This window comes from Carcharodon carcharias, chromosome 12 (assembly GCF_017639515.1).
Source record: "Carcharodon carcharias isolate sCarCar2 chromosome 12, sCarCar2.pri, whole genome shotgun sequence".
Classification (NCBI taxonomy): domain Eukaryota; kingdom Metazoa; phylum Chordata; class Chondrichthyes; order Lamniformes; family Lamnidae; genus Carcharodon; species Carcharodon carcharias.
In genome coordinates this window covers 82090647-82110127 of record NC_054478.1, presented here as the reverse complement: position 1 = coordinate 82110127, position 19481 = coordinate 82090647, and the positions used below count along the sequence as shown (strand labels likewise).

Below are 19481 nucleotides of genomic sequence, written 5' to 3'. Positions count from 1 at the left end.
GGTTAAGGAAGAAGGAGGACATGTCAGAGGAACTGTTTTTGAAGGTAGCATCATCGGAACAGATGCGACGGAGGCGAAGGAACTGAGAGAACGGGATGGAGTCCTTACAGGAAGCGGAGTGTGAGGAGCTGTAGTCAAGGTAGCTGTTGGAGTCGGTAGGCTTGTAATGGATATTGGTGGACAGTCTATCACCAGAGATTGAAACAGCGAGGTCAAGGAAGGGAAGGGAAGTGTCAGAGATGGACCGTGTGAAAATGATGGAGGGGTGGAGATTGGAAGCAAAATTAATAATTTTTTCCAAGTCCCGACGAGAGCACGAAGCAGCACCGAAGTAATCATCGATGTACCGGAGAAAGAGTTGTGGAAGGGGGCCGGAGTAGGACTAGAACAAGGAATGTTCCACATACCCCATAAAGAGACAGGCATAGCTGGGGCCCATGCGGGTACCCATAGCCACACCTTTTATTTGGAGGAAGTGAGAGGTGTTGAAGGAGAAATTGTTCAGCGTGAGAACAAGTTCAGCCAGACGGAGGAGATTAGTGGTGGATGGGGATTGTTCGGGCCTCTGTTCGAGGAAGAAGCTAAGGGCCCTCAGACCATCCTGGTGGGGGTTGGAGGTGTAGAGGGATTGGACGTCCGTGGTGAAGAGGAAGCGGTTGGGGCCAGGGAACTGGAAATTGTTGATGTGACGTAAGGTGTCAGAGGAATCACGGACGTAGGTGGGAAGGGACTGAACAAGGGGAGAGAGAAGGGAGTCAAGATAACGAGAAATTAGTTCCGTGGGGCAGGAACAGGCTGACACAATTGGTCTACCGGGACAGTCCTGTTTGTGGATTTTGGGTAGGAGGTAGAAGCGGGCCGTCCGAGGTTGGGCGACTATCAGGTTGGAAGCTGTGGGAGGAAGATCCCCAGAGGAGATGAGGTCAGTGACAGTCCTGGAAACAATGGCTTGATGGATTGGGCTGGATATCTTGGTTGGCACAGACACAGTGGGCTGATTGACTTCTTTCTGCGCTGTGATTCTATGATTCTGTTCTTTCTCTCATCCTGGCTGCAACAAACTTGTGTCTGATGTTTTACCACATGCAGATCTTGCCTCTCTCCTGTCCTTTGCATGTAATTTAATGTCAATATTTGAACTAGTGGCTGTCACTGTGAAGTGTATGTTGGTGTACTTTCATTCTTAATTTTTTTCTGGTTCTTCCTCCAGTATCTGGGCAGGTTGCAGTACTTGAGTGTCTGAAATGTAAAAAAGGCAAGGGTTAGGTTATGGTCAGATAGGAGGAGAAATTACAAAGTGTGTGTTTACAGCATTAGCTGCTTGCAAGTCAGAAGAAATTGAGACAGAAATGAGAGAAGTCTGATGAGAGAAGAAGGATTCAGTATATGGAGACCTTCACCTTCGATGGCTTCAGCCCCAGTGGTGGCCGCGATTTCAGCAATAGCCCTCCCCATGATGACCAGAACCATCTCCACCATAGGGGTTAAAACAATCAGATTGCCTTTCCTCCTCCAGTTAGTTCTTGCTGTCTCTGGTCATGTGTCACTTTTTTCTGCAAGAGAGAGGTAAGTATGGGAGTGTTTGTAGAACCTGTATGAGTGATATGGTTGTCATGGTTGAATAGTTGGCAATATGTGTGCAAACTGTGAGATATAGGTTTTAGGTCTGAATGTGTGAGAGTGAGGTGAATCATATGAATTTTTGGTATGTTTGATGGAGGTTGTTGGCAGATGAATAATAGGAATATACCGATTTAAGCATTGCCTGAGGTTACTGGCAGAGTTGGTAGGATATGGCATTTGAGGATGTATCCACTGACTTTGATCACTCGTGTGAGATCACTAGACCTCTTCTTTCACTGCATTCATGTTCTTGGAGCTATGCTTCCAGCATTGATCTCCTTTGCTATCTCTCATCACTAGTTTCTGAGCATAACTCCAGAGGGCCTTCTGCTCCCCTGAGGATACAAGATATCTCTCCTCCATTGCCCTTCTTCAAACAAGAACTCAGTGCAGTATTTACAAACTTTGGTGCTCTCTCCCATGATCACTCATTATTAATTGTTGAACCACACACTGGTTAGATTTTATTGGGCTGACAGGGGTCTCGTCCACCAGTTGGCGAACTGGTGGGGAACCCCATCAGTCTGATAGAATCAAGTGCCCTTCAGGCACTTGAATGACCTCTGCCGGGCCTTCCCCACAATTGAGGTCTCCGGTGGTGGAAGTCCACTGAGTTGCTGGCAAATTAGAGGCCAGCAGCTCTTTATGCCACCAGCACCAGCAAGAGCAGTAATTGCTGGCAGCAGTGCACCCAGCAGAGGCCTAGGATCATTGTGAGACCCCAGATCAAGGTGAGGAAAGGCAGGATGGGGCGAGGGAAGCGTTCACGGGATGGGGGAGAAGTTTCGGAAAGAAGGCAGGGCTTGGTTTGCAGCGGCCAGCCCCCCAAGGCCTTGTCCCTTAATTGGGCTCAGAGTACCTGGCTATAAAAGACCCCTGCACCACCTCCGGGAGGCTGCTGGCAAATCTGACAGGGTTTATTGGGTGACCTTCTGAGGGTGTGGGAACGCCTTGTAGCCTCTTTTTAATCCCTGAGCCACCATTAACTTGCAGTAGGCTCAGGGATAATGTGTGTCAATTGGCTCAATAAGGACCCTAATTGACACCCGCCAGTGGTGGCCGGGAATCCCGCGTCAGCTCCTTCCATCCTCCACCTTAATGCAGGGACATTTTGCCACCACCAGAAAACTGAAGCGGGTCCTCTGCCACGATTGTGTGCCCAGCCATCATATTTCCTGCCCCAACAGGCTGTATTAACTCCAGCCACTATTCCCAATGGTCTCAGAACCTCCAACAACCACAACGTACCTTTCCTTTAAGAGGTGCAGACTAGCATTAAGTATTGCAGGCTTCCCTTCTATAGTGATAAAAACAAAAAATTGCGGATATAAAAACGAAAACAAAGAGATAAAAACAGAGATAAATTGAATTCAACAACTTTAGATTTTGAACTCCCTCCTCCATCCCCACCCCCTTTCCGTTTCTTCGCCCTTCCTTTTGTTTTTTCCAATAATTTATATAGATTTTTCTTTTCCCACCTATTTCCATTATTTTTAAATCTTGTATGCCCTGCTAGTCTTTCTACCCCACCCCCACTAGAACTGTACCTTGAGTGCCCTGCCATCCATTCTTAATTTGCACATTCGTTTAGATAATATCACCATCTTCAACACTTCTTTGTTCCTTTGTCTGTGACATCTTTTGATTATCTGCTCCTATCACTGCTTGCTTGTCCCTACAACCACACCCCCCCCCCCAACTTCTCGCCACACACCCCCCCCCCACCTTAAACCAGCTTATATTTCACCCCTTTCCTAATATTCAATCAGTTCTGTTGAAGGGTCATGAGGACTCGAAACGTCAACTCTTCTCCGCCGATGCTGCCAGACCTGCTGAGTTTTTCCAGGTAATTCTGTTTTTGTCTTCCCTTCTATAGTGCTTGGCAGTAAAATATGAAAGACTGACTTGCATTTATATAGTGCCTTTCGGACCACAGTCAATCTAGTACTTTTTTGAGGTGTAGTCACTGTTATAACATAGGAAACATGGCAGGCAGTTTGTGTAAAGCAAGCTCCTGCAAATAGTAATGCGATAATGACCAGATAGTCTGTTTTCGTGATGTTGATTGAGGGATAAATATTGGCCAGGACTCCAGGGATAACTCTTCTCTTCTTCAGAGTAGTGCCATGGAATCACTTACATCCAACTGAAAGAGCAGATGGGATCTGTTTAATATCTCCGAAAGTTGACACTTCTGGCACTGTACCACTACCTCAGTTCTGTGTAATAGTAGTAGGGCGTGGTACGTAAAGAGTTAATATAACACTGAATATAGTACCACTCACTCAGTGATATAAGAAGGCACATCACAAAATCTTTACAGAAGTGCAGAAGGAAGCTATTCAGCCCGTCGGGTTGCACTGGCTTGCTGAATGAGCATTCTACCTAATCCCACTTCCCTGCCCTATCCCCATAACCTTGCACATTCACTCTTTTCAGGTAGCAATTGATTCCCTTTTCAATACTTTGATCGAATCTGCCTCCACCGCCCTTTCAGGAAGTTCGTTCCAGACTCCAACTGGGTAAAAAAATTTTCCCTCCCATCACTTCTACTCCTTTGCCCATTATTTTGAATCTGTGCCCTCTAGTTCTTGATGTACTCTTGAATAGGAACAGTTTCTCCGTAGTTACTCTGTCCATACCCCTCAGGATCTTGAATACTTCTATCAAGTCTCCTCTCAGCCTTCTTTTCTCCAAGGAAAACAGAGCCAACCTCTCCAATGTATCCTCATAGCTACAGCTGTTTGTCCCTGGATCCCATAGCAAGGGTCAGTCTAGAGATGGACAGAGTTGGGTAAGGCCCTTGGCTGGAATCAGCTAGGTTACTCTACTGTAAATATGGACATGGTTATGAGTTGTTAATAAAGACTTGCTGTTACGTACTCAAGACCATGAACCCTGCTTCACGGTATCCAAAGCAGAATTCTTCATGGGTGGCAGTATCGGGATGAAAACCCTATCCTCACAAGAATGCTGAGAAACTAAGAAAAAGGACATCTTCAATAGATTCTGCACTGAACCTAATTCCCAACTGAAGCTACAGATGCTGAGAGAACTCAGCAGAGAAAAAAATAAGGAAAAAGCTCCAGAGACAGAAGAGCCTGGAAGCAGACAAGAAAGGTTGAAGTTTTACTCAAGTAGAAGACTCCATTGCATCCTGCTGGGAAATCCAGCTTCAGCAAGCAGAGCTCGCAGCCCACAAGAATGAGATCATTTTTTTTAAATTCCAGGCCAACTAACCCTGAGAAACCCCTTTTAAGTCTTTCAATCACAAGCCTCCTTTGAAAGCAACTCATCGCTAAACCCAATTCCAGACTCCAACTCATAGCGCGTGGCGCCCAAGCCAGGCAAGAAAAAAGTCATCATTAATAATTAATTTTGTCCACTCCAGATACCTTGAGACTGTCTACGTTTGGAAACAGCAAGTTCTTTTCCAAGAGCCATGACTCAAAACACGATGACGCTGAATGAAAGTTGTCATTGCAGTCCCTTCTTCAGGCAGAAGCACGCCGCTGCTATTTTGAAAACCCTGCCAAAAACCACCAAGGGCAGGAAGATCTTTTTGTTCAGCAGAAACCAGCGACACCATCTTGGAAGCCTGTAATCTCTTAAAGCTGAACCCACACTTTTTAAAATCTTCAAAAGTGGATCACAATTCCACACTTGCAGCTTCACTGGGATTCACCCATGGCCCAGACCAGTCACAGAATTGGAGTCTTTGGAGGAGAAAAATTTCAAAATACAGCATTGCTCCAAACTTCAGAAAAAAATCTGCAGATCTGCAAACTAAGAGTTTGTCTTACCCTAGGCAATTCAGCTACTTAGACTGAGCTACATGAGCAATTTCAGACCATCCTGAGAGGCAAGAATGCTTCATGAGGCAGAAACCAACCCTTAGTCCACCGTTTCAAGACACACAAATGCAGGGACCACCCACATCAGGGGCCACAATCCCAGAACCGGCCGATAGAGTGACCTTGCCAGTGCTGTGGTGTGAAGCGCCCTCACAGGAAAGATCTGTGTCCTGCGAGTACTGCCCACTGCTTCCACTGCCATAGACAGGACACCTTGATAAACTCCAGCACCACACACACATCCCAAAGGTAACCCACAAGGTTGAGACCGAAGAGTCAGAAGACGCACAGCCATTCTTTTCTTGGGTGAGATTAAAGAAAGCAGTTCTTCATTTTGGAATGCATATATCCTGGTAAATGGTCATCCAATAAATTTTAAATTAGATTCATTAGAATGCCAGCATGACATTCCTATCAGAAGAGGAACCGTGGCTCCAAGGCCTTTGGATTCGAACAACAGACACTCCACTTTATGGAGTGGGGGATTCCCGGTCATTGGCATGGCCCTTGAATCGCTGAGGTATGGTGACAAACAAATCTTTGAGCTGATATATGTCGTCCACAATCAGCCTCTCTCTTTTCTGAGCAGCGGTGCCTCCATAGCCCTCGATCTTATCTAGCCGGCGGAAGATGTCAATTCTACCACAGAGGTTAGTTGGCCAGAGCAGCACGGTACTGAGACCTCAGACACCTCAGAGTATTCAGACTCTGATTCCATCTGCGATCTCCCTTCTCTTTTTGCGGAGCAGGTTTGTCCATCATTATTCCAGATCCTGGAAAGTCCCCAGTGGTCAGACCATACCTACTGCACAAGAGATTATCATTGCACCTCAAGTGGAAATAATACCAGAGAAGAATCAACGGTCTGAGGAGGCTCTATCTCCAACCACGATGATGGTACAGTCAGTAGGCACACCAACCACTGTGCATACACTGCAACTTCCAGCCAGTGTGCCAAAACCACAAAGGATGCTGGAACCTGGTAGCCGTTGCGCACCATTAACAACAGAAAGCAGAGGTTAACATGATACTCAATCTTCTCCTCGCCACAGGAACAGTCTTCCTCAGCCTCAGGGAGTTTCTTGATATCCCAGAGGAAAAAGAAGAAAAAACACAGCCAAGCAGACAAGTACCATTTCTCTCCACCCTGAAAGCAATGTTCAAGACAACCAACAACCAAACACTGCCAAACCTGCCAGACAAAGTAGGCGTGGTTTAACATCAAGCAATGGAAGAAACAGATGAAACCCATACCCAAACACCAGTCAAAGCTCCAAGCCAACAACAAGAACAAGAAACACCAGAGCCCACCACTTGCCCAACGGAATGGTGAACAAGATGTGGAAGGGTTATAAGCCTCCAGACCGTCTGAACCTCTAACTTCAAGGACTTGAAGTGGGGAGGTGCAGCAGTGAGAATCTTTTAATGATAATGTTAATACTGTAATAGCAAATACGTTAGAATAACATTAGGGTCGTAACAATAAAGTTAATGCACAAGACTTATAACAATGCAAGACTTGGAAGTAAACTAAAGTAACTCTATAAAGACTTGGGAGCTGGTGTGGTAGTAGGGTCTGATACGCAAAGGGTGAATGTGGGACTGAGTACAGTACTGCCTACACAGTGATGTAAGAAAACATATGACCCAGAACTCAGTCTAGAGATGGACAGAATTGGGTAAAGACCTAGGGCAGGATTTTCCAGCCCCCCACACCAGGATTGTCTGGTCCTGCCGAAAGTCAATGGACTTTTGGCTGGGCCGCTGAATCTCCCACGGCGGGTCCCGGCACGACAGGGCCGGAAAACCCAGCCCTAGACTGGAGTCAGCTCCATACCTGCATCCTCTACTGTAAATATGTACGTAGGAGCTGTTAATAAAGACTTGCTGTTACATGCTCAAGACCACAAAGCCTACTTCATGGTGTCTGAAGCAAGATTCTTCATTCTGCATGATGTGTCAGCCTTAATTCTTGTGCTCAAGTCCTGCAGTAGGACATGAATCCACAAACTTAGCACTCAGATGCAAGTGCGCTATCAACTGAGCCATGGCTAACACTGTAAAGATATTGGGCCCTTGCTGATGTATACCGCCAGTGAAGAGCACGGGGAGCATTGGCTGAATGCAGAAATCATAGTGAGCAGGCAACAAGAAATTGGCATAACTACATCACTGAACTGGTGAGCAGGATAATCAACCATCGTGATCCCTGCATCTAGTTTTCAGAACTTACCAGTTTAACCCTCGTGCTGCCTAGAAAGAAAGTTTTCTATGTTCACACTTAGAGTGGTCACTTGTGCATGATACCAGTGAACTATCAGCCATCAGACTGCAGTACTCAACAAGTAGTCTGTATCTACTGAAAAAAAGCAGTCTGAGGTTAAAAAATTGAGATATTACATTTTAAAAAGAGAAAAACACTGAAAATTGCATAATCACCATTTCAAGTCAATTTTGGCATTTGTTATTTTGTAAATGTTTGAATTTTCATGTGAAAGCTTTGGGAATGTTGAAGTATTTTCAATTAAAGTTTTCTTATAACTGTAATGCTCTTCAGTTTTATTGAGAAAATAACACTGTCACGATCAACTGCCATCACTAACCTACCAACAATCTCTATCAATCAAGACTGATACCAAATGTTCATGTGATTCACCTCTCCCTCACACACTTAGAACTGCTGCTGAAAATGTTTTATGATTTATTTCCTGAATTTGAACATTCGCAGTTATTTATTTTCATTTTTATAATTTGTTTATTTCATTAATCTTTCAACAGTTTCTGTTTATGACTTAACTAGATTGTGTTTTCTCAAAATACAAATCTGTTTTGATATAGCTAGAAATATGTATTGCAGTTTTTCTTTACAGAATTTGTAGAATTTGGTCCACTTTTTTAAAATTGTGAATTTTTCAGCATTAATGTTTACTCTATTAGCTGGTTTTGAACAATTGTGATTTCAAGATTTACTTTTCTCTCATTTTGTGCTGTGTTCTATTTGGTGCTTTTAAAAATTCTGCATTTTTGAAACAGTCAGCTATTTGAAAATGTGTGGTGTAACGATTTTGGAGGACTTGAAGTACAAAACCAAACACAGTATTGGGCTTGAATTTCAGCTCTTAATTCCATATGTAAAAGTTTTATTGGCATTGTTAAGTATGAAAGCTGATGGTTTAAGGTATTTCTACTTTACTGACAGAAATCTGTGCATGTCAAATGGAAAATCAAGGCGAATTACGTTGTGGCAGCCAGCAAGTTCGGAATAATGACAGAAGTATAAATGATTCATTATTGAGTGGTATGTTTATTAAACCAATATTGATTGGCTATTGAAGTGCCCGGTTTTAATTACTTAAATGTTTTGATGGCTAAAAGCAGTACAAAAAGTATGATGCATACTGTACAGCATTTATGCATACTAATCTAGAAATCCTTGTCTAGTCAAATATTCTGGTATGGTATTTAACAAGGAGTTAGTAATTTGGCTAAAAATGTAACCAGTTTAAAGTTTAAACAGGCTGCAACCTGTATTCCTGTTTGTGCTCTTAATTTTTGAGTTAAACAATTTGATTTCTCAACCAGTACTAATGCAGTAATAGCTTTTTCATGAGTAGGTTTGTTCACTATTGTTAAGTTTTTTTCCCTGCAGTTAATAAAACTATAAAATGGTAGTTCCTTTATCTACAATATGTGACTTATGATACATTTTTCAGCAGAGCAATGTACCACCTTGTGTAAAGCTGAAAACTGTGTGTTGATCCAAGAAGAACAGCAGTTACAGAATACAGATCCACAGCTGGCCAGACACGTGCTGCTGTGCTTGCTTCTCATTATAGGCTTGTTTGCTGTAAGTCTGACATTAAAATGAATTTCTTCTTTGCAATGGCCACTTTAATCAAATAACAAAAGTTGTATTTTATTTTTCACCTATATTATTTACTTTTTATCTCACTCAGTTTCCCTCCCCTTCTTTCCTGAAGGTTGTGTTTTTTGTTGGTTCAACAATTCTACAGGCAGTGCTCATCCTCCAGTAGTGCTCCTAAAGAGGCTATAATTCATGTGAGCCATGACAATGAGTTTCAGCAGACTGCTGTGGAGGCAAATGAATAATCAAGGATGGAAAGCCTGGCTATGTTTTTCTCCCTGTGCTACTGATGTTACAATTGACAATGGCAGTGGCCATTTTGGTTGACCTAAACAATGAGGGAAATGTTTGCCTAGAATATTACCTACTTTATGTTAGTCATTTTCACTGGGCTTGCACTTGCATTGCTTGTATAAATAGCTTTTTGATATATCTCTCTTTTTTTAAATCATTTTTCAGAATGTATCCAGTTGTCTCTGGTGGTTGTTTAATCATGAGCCAGGTCGCCTTTACGTTGAGCTGCAGTTCTTCTGTATAATCTTTAATTTTGGCCAGGTTTGTATTTCTGATGTGCCTGCTTCATGTGACACTGTTCTGATATTTCAACAGTAAAATTTAATCGATTTAGTGACAAATGTCAATTTAAATATTATCCTAAATAATTAATCTACTTTTCTGTTTTCCTTCAGGGTTTTATTTCTTTTGGCATATTTGGACTTGATAGACATTTAATCATTCTTCCATGTAAAAAGAGGTAAATAATTTTATTTCGTACAGCTGAACAGCACCCACTCCTGCCTCTTAAAATGAGTGGCAAGTCAGTAGTTCTAGCAGTTTGCATTAGACCAGCAAGCTGAGGGTTTCAATTTGAAACCTTGGTACTGACCATCACTGCAACATGTTTATCACAGGTATCCAAGTACTGCCAATCTCAGCTGTGTTCCTGACGGCAAACTTCAGGTAGTTAAAAAGTTTTAACAGAGAACAGAAGGTCAAAACTTGCAATGATCAGCCTTGTGCTGCAGAAGAGTTTTGCCAGTTTGTAATCACGTAGTGTAATCAGTTGAAGTCATGAAGTTCACAGTGTATGCTCTCCTATCTTGCTGGCTGAAGATGTGGCAACCTGGTTGACCAGTGATAACAGTGAAAGATGTCAAAGGGGGGAAAAAAAATATATTGTGATGCCAGAGAATTGCCACATTACCAAAAAGCTTTTAAAGTCCTGCAGCTGCCAAAGATGTTGAGACCATCCACCTAGCTAGCTATATCTACCTATATGCCCACAGTTAAAATGGGAATTCCTTTTGTAACTTGTCATGCTGTAATTATACTCGCCTGTCTGTGATAACACAGCAGTGCTTTCAATGGGACAGGGTATAATCATAGCATGACAAGTTTATGAAAACAGTTTCTATTCCAAATTTGGACATAAAAATTAATAGGATGTTCATACCAGTGTAAAAATTTTATATATATATGACATACACGTCACAATAGGCTCTATATTATACCGGTAAAGTATGGAAATTAGATCGGCATAGGACAGTGTGTTTTTGTAACTTTGCTGATGCGCAGGAAGTAGTGGATGTGGGTTCACACCCCTGTTGCCCCATTGTAAAGCTATTTTTTTCTTTTGCTGTGTTGCCAGAGAGCTGTTTTCATGCAATTTTAGGACTGTTATTTTCAGCCTGTGAGTGAAAATATGGTTGTCCTCTCCATGCAACCACTGAGATGGTAGAAGGCAAACTAGATGGATCTTGGTTTTTTTTGTCTAGCAGTTCCTATATTCCACCCCTAGAATAGCACATTTTGCTCAAGAACTGGGAGTTGGACTTTATTTGGCACTTTTTGGCATGTCATTCATTAATCATTCTGCATGACTTGACAGGCTGGAATTCCTATGGCACGGAAGAAATTTAGGAGTACAAACTGACAATACATTAACTGAGGACATAAGGATGACTTGCCAACAGTTTTCTCAATATCATAAGGATCAGTGTTCCAGAGATATTGTCAAAGGAAGAAGGTATGAGATTCTATTAACATGACTCAAGGGATTGTGCTCACCAGTCCTTGGTGCTGGCAATGCATTGCATTTTCTTAAAATGCTTAGGCTGTAATAGTTTTGTTTCAATCTGAAAAATACTTTATTTATTTCCTAAGATTTACTAAAATTCCACTACCTGCTCTTAAAGACTGTGATGTTGGTATTCTTCAAATTCACAGATTTTTTTTGTTGCTGTACAAGTTTGTTCATCAATATATTGCATTTAATTGTGACACAGCATGTTAATGAGGGAGCAAAAAGATATTCTTTGTACAGGAAACTTTTAAATATGTTATTGTATTGAAAGCAGTACTTTTAATTAATTAGGATATAATGCTTAAAATTTGGGGGAACCTTTTTGAGCAATGTAAACATTTTGAACATGTGTTACACCTTCTTAAGTATGTTATCTCTACAAAAACACACTTTTGTGTTTGCTAAAGCATTTTTCTTTCTATAGACGTTTTTTATGTAGACATTGATTCACCTTCAGAATGGTATGCTGTTTGGATAAATGATTTTGGTTCACAGCCTAGATGTATGATTTGCACGATGCAGTGCATACATAGGAAGTTGCATGTTTGAAGCAGAATTAGGATACAAAATAGTGTTCTTAGCCAACTTTAGCACAAAAAGAGATGAGTTAATAAGTGTCAATGATCTCAGCTACTTTATCTATTTATTTCGGATATCAGCGGTAAGTATGTCTGGTTTGGTTTCAATAGTCTCAGGCAAATAGCACTGTGACATGGAATACTTTTCTTGTATACTGCCAAAATAGAATATGAAACACAGGTCATTTTTCAGTCAAAACCTTGCCATAGAGATGGTGCCCATGGTCTGGATATTTAACACAGGTGGGGTGGAGGGTGGCAGCAGGGTCTGGAGCAGGCATGTACATGGTGCTGGAGTTTTGGATGAGAAGCACAGAAGTTTGGGTCTCACACACTGTGCTTTAATTCCACAGCATGCATGTTGTCTCCTTGACAGATTCCCCACCCAGAAGTGAGCTTGATTGATCGGCTCGGCTTCCAAATAGGTGTGGAAGACTTGGAGAAGGTCGCAGGAGCAGGTAGGTCCAATCTATGATCCTGGGGAGGGGGTCCAATTCTGAACAGTTTGTATGGGGTGGGGTAGATCTTGAGGAGCAGAGAGGAAGCATTCCTGCTTGTTCTGGCCCACAAGCAATGCTGTAAAGATGCTGAGCTTCTCCCTGAAGCCGCCTTTGCCTCCCATAAGCTGCCAGATTTCCCGAGGCCTGATAAACCCACTTTTGAATCTGCAAAGCAGGTTAATTCAGAGACTACTAGCCTAATGAACGTATTAAATTGCTAACCCATTTCCTGTAGGCGGATTGGCTGCCCACCCCTTGCCTTATCTACGTTAAATCCAAAAGTAAATGGGAGGAGGTGAGTTGGGGGTCTGGTTTGAAATTTTTAAAATGTTAATATTTGAACCATATTTTGGGGTGTTAAGGTTCACCCCATTATTTCTATAGCAAATCCAGACTATTGTATAATATTAGAACTATTTCAGTAAGAATGCATTCCCCTTTTGCTATTTTCAATTTTTTTGTTCTCCCTTTTGTACATCATCACTAGCACTACGATCTGCTGTGCTATGTGAGAAACCTCCACTTCATTATGCCAGCTTTAGCCTGTTGCCCAAACATTTTCTTTTGAAATGCTTAAACTGCAAATTGCTTAGCAGTTTTAGGATCTGTTTTCAGTTGCCTCTGGAATGCACATCCAAAACGTACCTATCTGTGCTCAATTACTGCAGCAGTGAAGTTACTGAGAGCTAAGACTCAACATCCAGAGGGTTCTCTTAATATTCTACTGCAAATGATTAGCTGACAAGTTCTACATCATCAGTAACAACTAGCATTTATATTGTGCTATTAACACAGTAAAATGCCTCAAAGCATTTTACAGGAGCATAATCAAACAAAATTGACACTAAGCCAAAGAAGGAGACTTTAGGACAGGCGACCAAAAGCTTGCCAAAGAGATTTAAGAAGGGTTTTGAAGGAGAAGAGAAGTAGAGAGGTTTCATAAGGGAATTACAGAGCATTTGGCTAGACAGCTGAAGACATGCAACCAATGGTGGAGTAAGAGAAATAGGAGTTGGACAAGAGGCCTGAGCTGGAGGAGTGCAGAGTTCATGGAGGATTCATGAGCTGAAGGAGGTCAGAGAGTTAGGGAGATTCAAGGCCATGGATGAAATTGAACATGAGGATGAGAATTTTAAAATCAAAACATTTGGTATCGAGGAGCCAAAGTAGTTCAGTAGTGCGGTGGTAAAGTGTGAATGATACTTACTGCAAGTTAGCATATTGGGAGTAGAATTTTAGATGAGCTTAAGTAAATCATATGTTGGCTTCCAGGGCAGCATTGAATTAGTTGAGTCTAGAGATAACTAAAGCATGGAAGAGGGTTTCAGCAGCAGATTGACTTAGGCAGGTTTGGATATTATGGAGTTGGAAGTAGGCAGGTTGGTGACAAGGAAGATATGGGGTTGGCACCTCAACTCAGGGTCAAATCAGGCTGAGGTTGCAAACTGGGGGATCAAAGAACAATGGCTTTGGTCTTCCAACCCAGGTCTGGATGTTGGACAAGCAGTATAATTAGTCTTTATTTCCTACCATCCCACCTCTTTCTACTGTTTTTGGTATTTCCTTTCCTATGAAACAGTGATGTGAAACTTGCAGACCAAGTGGATGAATCATTCCTTTGACACAGGTGTGGTGCAGAAACCTTTGCAGATGTCTTCCAGGGCTGTGATCTGGTGGACTGGTTGATTCAAGTTGGTCTGGCCCATGACCGAGGTGAAGCTATTAAGTATGGAGACCGATTACTGGAAGGCGGCGCCATTCAGCACATTACGAATGAATATTCATTTCAGGATGAATCTTTCTACTATCGTATGATGCAGATGAATTAAGCATGATTTGTGCTATCATTAGAGCTTCTTTGAATCTAGAGCTGAAATGTGCTAGATTTTCTTAATTGCTATAAAATGCATTCAGACATTTTTTAAATTTCTGCCTTTTTAAAATTTTTCACACCATTAACCAAAGAATTTTAAATTCCCATTTACGAAATAACGTGGTTAAGTTTGCTTCCAACTTTTGCTAAGGTGAAAAACCCTTGCTGCATCAATGTATAGAAAGTGCTGTTTCATGTGTGGAAATGTAAATTGTGACTCATTCTGTAGTGGCAAAGTAGACAGTGGTTTTGGGATTTACCTTCCACTGTATTGCAAACATATTTGAATCAAAGTGATGAGATTGCACTGAAATATTGAGTTAACATTTTATGTTCTATATCTAGAGAACAGAAAAAACTGACTACTGCTTTTGCAGCAAATGGGTGCTAGTTATGGAGCTGGACACTTATCATACTTAAAAAGCCTCAACCTTCTGTGTAGCATCACTGTGACATCAAGACTTGATATTTCTGCTTAATTTTAATAAGAACATTAATACACAAAAATAAAAGTAATAGCTATAACAGGGTAAAAAATTACGAACTACACATCATACAAGTCTGTTTAAACAAATGCAAATCGCATTCTTAATGCCTCCAGCAGTCTGTACATGCATCTTCACAATGGGTATGCTGAAGTGTGCGTAATTAAATGTTAAAAATTGCACTTTAAGTTAAAAGGTATACTTCAATATAAAACATATGTAAACGGCAATGTGAAAGCTGAATCTTATATTTAGCCAAAGTACATGGTTAACACTGTTGTCAAGAAAGAATCTGGTAGATTATAAATGGGTTATCAACCTATTTCTTTTTAACTTAATTTTAGCTATATGGTAAAATAAAAAAATGAAATGATGTGTAATTTCTTGGAATGTAAAATCCTGGTTATTGTAATAAATATTTTGATATGTTTAAAAGTGTCCATGAGTCGTGTACAAATAAAGAAATAAAACCTTTATATCATACTCTTGAGACTCTAAAAGGCTGGAGTACTTTTATATATTTTAGTATATATACATTTAGTGAAAGTGTTCAGAAAGATAGTTTTTGAGTTTAAATTTGTTTGTTTAAAACCCAGTTTTCTTTAGGTCACATTTTTTACACATTGATGCGATTGCTGCAGGCCTAGAAGAGAACCTGGGGAAAATGAAATGCTAGGCTAATGCTGTTTATGACATTTTCTGGCATACATCTCATGATGCACAAGTACAGTCTATTAAAAGATCAGCCAGAAACCATGTTTTCTTTCTTCTAGGTGTTTAAACATGATGGCTGGAATTTTCCACCCCCATTGGCGGCGGGCATGAGCAGACATTATGGCGGGAAGACCAAAAGTCAGTTTCATGACATTGTGAAACCAGTTTGCAATTGTCCCTTCTGCCCATCAATGGCGGGTCGCGTTTCCTGCTGCTGGGAATGTCATTTTAACACATCTGCATATCATTAAGCCCTGCTTGCCAGAATCATCCTCCCACACTGCATCATCCAGGCATGATTGCACGCTTGACGTGTTTCACAACTGTACATAAGCGACATGCACCTGCCGAGCTGCACTTCACTCGGGACTTGGAGGTTTGTTTGCCTACCTTTCTTCGGGCAGCATTCACAGTTATTAATGCCAGGCTTCACAGGCATCACCACATCACTTTTAAGGGGGCTCATGGGCAGGTCTCTACCTGCCAGACCAGCTGTAAGGTGGAGGTGGCTTTTCAACAGCTGCAGGGCTTGGGCTTGTTTGTGGAAGGGGGAGAAGTGGCCTCAGACAAGGGAAGAGGCTGCAAGGCTAGGGCTGTACTGGGGATAGGGGGTATCCCAGGGGATGTGTGTTGATCGTGCAAGTGGCCTCAAGATGGTGAGGGTTGAGGAGGCAGCCTCCAGAGGAAATGAAGCCAGATGGTGCTGTGAGTGCGTGGTGATGTACCATGGTATGCCAGTGAATGTGTGATTGCTTTGTGTGTGTGAGAGTTTAGAGTGATGAGATGGTAGCCTTACCCTGGCAGCACAGGTGAGATCATTTTATCTGTTTTCTGCACTGGGTGGTCGACCTCCTATCAAGCATTGGCACTGACCACCTCTGCCACAGTATCCCAACCATGAGTGGTGAGACTGATGGGCCTTCTGCGGCCAGTGTAGGGGTAGAGGACATCGCGGTGGCCCTCCACGGTGTCCTGAGGTGTCCCAGGGATGCATCACAGAATCAGGGCGCTGCACACTTCTTGGTTTTTGGGGCCATGTCTTCACCAGTGTCCTTTTGGACTGCCAGCATTGAGAAGTGTGAGCACAAATGCAGTTTAAAAATGGAGCCCTGTGTGAGGAAGTGGCAAGATAACAGCATGGCAGGCAATTCAGAGGTCGCCCACCAGCGACACATTGTGTTTCCTTTGGCTGCATAATTAAGAAGGCGGGAATGGGACAATACAGTGCAAAAACTTGCCATTGTGGCCAGCGGGTAAAACATCCTTTTCCCCACCCACTACCGCATTTAGCGCAAATCTGGGACGATTGAGTCTAATGTATTTGTTTACTAACGGGATGTTTTTAATAAATTAATAACATATCAGCCATTGGACCCATTTTCAGTGGTGCTGCATTGGCTTACTCCTGCCAATGGATAAAGATAGACTTTGACATTGGCTGAAATCATTTTGCATTGAGTAGCTTCCATAGACCCTCAACTGAGATACCTGACTCAAGTGTCAGATCTGCCCTAATTTGGGGTATTGGTTTGCCTGCAATAATAAGGCATGTCAACTGAGTTGGCGCCCCTCAAAAAGATTAATATATTATTAAACTCAATCAGAAGTGGACAAACCGCTGATAGGCAATAAGAGATTTGCATTCCCATTTAGTCTCCCTTTAGTTGCTTTGGGTGCCACCAGTATGAGTATCATATGGGTCCTCACTTCATCAGAATAGGTGCTGCCCAACTCAGAAGAAAATTATTGTAGGAGATGACATGCTGTTAGGATTGAAAGGACAGGTCTATAGTAATAAAGAAACTAAATAATTTAAGTATATGGAATGTGCTCCAAACAAGTAAGTCTGCTCTATGCTCACCTTTTGGATTCTCAGGGCCTCAATTCTGACTGGCACCATGAAGCATTCTGTTCTTCCATTCCTGTGACCTTTTATCTTTAGTGAGGAATGGTGGGTGTTCAATCTTAACCTGCTGTTTGAATGCAAACCTGATTGAAGACAGCAGCTGTAGAAGATCAGGTGCACTTGAGGTTAAACAAGTGATAGAAAAAAAAATCAAGCTGTGATATCACAGGACGACCATAATTGATTGGCTGGCGTGTATTGTATCCTGGTGTCCCTATCTCCAAAGTTAGGGAATTAGTCTGGGGATAAGGGAAATTAAAATTTTCATTTGTTTAAGATAATAAGGTTGAGTAAAACATTTAAGTGAGTCAGCAGAAGGGATGTGAGTAGCTGGTGAGTTTTTTTATGTAGAATGGTTTATCATCTAATGGACAGAGGAATGGCAGGGCAGCTCAGACCTCTCAAGTGCACATCCTGTTCCATGAGGGAACTCAAGGGTGCTTCCTGTGTCCTTGATAACCATATGTAGGAAGTGTCATCAGCTGCAGCAGTTCGAGCTCTGGATTTCGGAACTTGAGCAGCAGCTGGCATCACTGCCGTGCATCCGTGAGATTGAGAGTTTCGTGGATGGTGTGGTTAAAGATTTGGTCGCCCCACAGTGAGTATGCAGGGAGAGAGGGAATGGATGACCACCAGACAGTCAAGAAGATAACAGGAAGGTAGTGCAGGACTTCTCTGAGTGCATCCCATTCTCAAACCAGTATTCTATTCTGAAGACTGATGAGAGTGATGGCTCATCTGGGGAATGCAGTTAGAGTCAAGTCCATGGCACAACAACTGGCTCAGCTATACAGGGAGCATGGAAGAGCAATAGTATAGGAAATATGAAAGGGGACAGACAGGTGTTTCTGTGGTTGTAGACGTGAATTCAGGATGGTATATTGCCTCCCTGGTGCCAGGGTCAAGAATATCACTGAACGGCTGCAGAGCATCCTGAGAGGGAAGGCTGAACAGCCTGTAGTCAAGGTCCACATTGGTACCAATGACATAGTTAGAAAGAGGGTCATAGTCCTGCAGTCAGAACATTGTACGAAATTAGCAAGCGGAACCCCAAAAGTAGAACTCTCCAGATTATTCCTGGTACCACATGCAAGTGAGTATAGAAATAAGAGGATAAAGCAGATGGAGGTGTGGCTGGAAAGATGGCACTGGAGAGAGAGTTTCAGATTCATGAGAAATTGGGACCAGTTCTAGGAGAGATGGAACCTATACAGGCCAGATGGGTTACACCCAAGCAGAACCAGGACCAATTTTGTTGTGCGGCAATTTACTAGTGCTATTGGGGAGGGTTTAAACAAACTTGGCAAGCATGTGGGAACGAAGAGGTATTACTAAAGAGGGATACTAAGGTGCACAACGAACTGGACGAGACAGATAGCACCAGAGTAGGAAATAGTAAGGTAATGGGTGAGTTTAACGTAAAGGGGAAAGTAATAAAGTCCAAATTAGGGCTACAATGCATGATATTAATGGGCAAGTGTGGTGAATAAGATAGCCACATGGGAATATGACTTTGTGGTGATAACAGAGACGTGCTCAAAGAAGGGCAGGACTGGGTATTAAATATTCTTGGATACAAGGCAGTCCGGGAAGATGATTAAGGGGGAGAGGAGGCAGAATTGATTAAGGAGAATATTGCAGTGCTGAAGGAAGAGGATGTCCCAGAGGGATCAAGGACAGAATTTGGCTAGAGCTGAAGAACTAAAAAGGTGCAATGACATTGTTCTGTGTCATCTATAGGCCACCAAATAGTGTGAAAGATGTGGAAGAACAAATTTGCAAGGAAATTACAGAGATGTGCAAGAATTATAGAGTTACAATAGGGAAACTTTAGTTATCTGAATATAACCTGGGATAGCGGCATTGTAGAGGGCAGGGAGGGGCAGGAATTTTTAGAGTGTGTTTCAGGAGAATTTGCTACAGCAGTATACTTCCAGTCCAATGAGAATCGAGGCATTATTGTATCTTGTTCTTGGGAATGAGGTGGGTCAAGTGGATCA

The 19481-nt window shown here is 42.2% G+C and overlaps 1 protein-coding gene across 9 annotated transcripts in view; it reads left to right on the top strand.

The window, feature by feature from the left end:
• The window catches only part of LOC121284928 (integral membrane protein GPR155-like), an 83275-nt gene extending 67931 nt beyond the window's left edge, over window positions 1-15344 (top strand). For 5 of the 9 annotated variants that reach the window (XM_041200856.1, XM_041200854.1, XM_041200855.1 and 2 more), the window contains 6 exons: window positions 8677-8775; window positions 9191-9324; window positions 9802-9897; window positions 10032-10096; window positions 11231-11368; window positions 14131-15344. In XM_041200856.1, the coding sequence (XP_041056790.1) occupies window positions 8677-8775; window positions 9191-9324; window positions 9802-9897; window positions 10032-10096; window positions 11231-11368; window positions 14131-14332 (734 nt within the window). In that variant the 3' untranslated portion in view covers window positions 14333-15344. The other 4 variants (XM_041200858.1, XM_041200857.1, XM_041200860.1 and 1 more) reach the window with 4 other exon arrangements.
• The last annotated feature ends 4137 nt before the right edge of the window (window positions 15345-19481 follow it).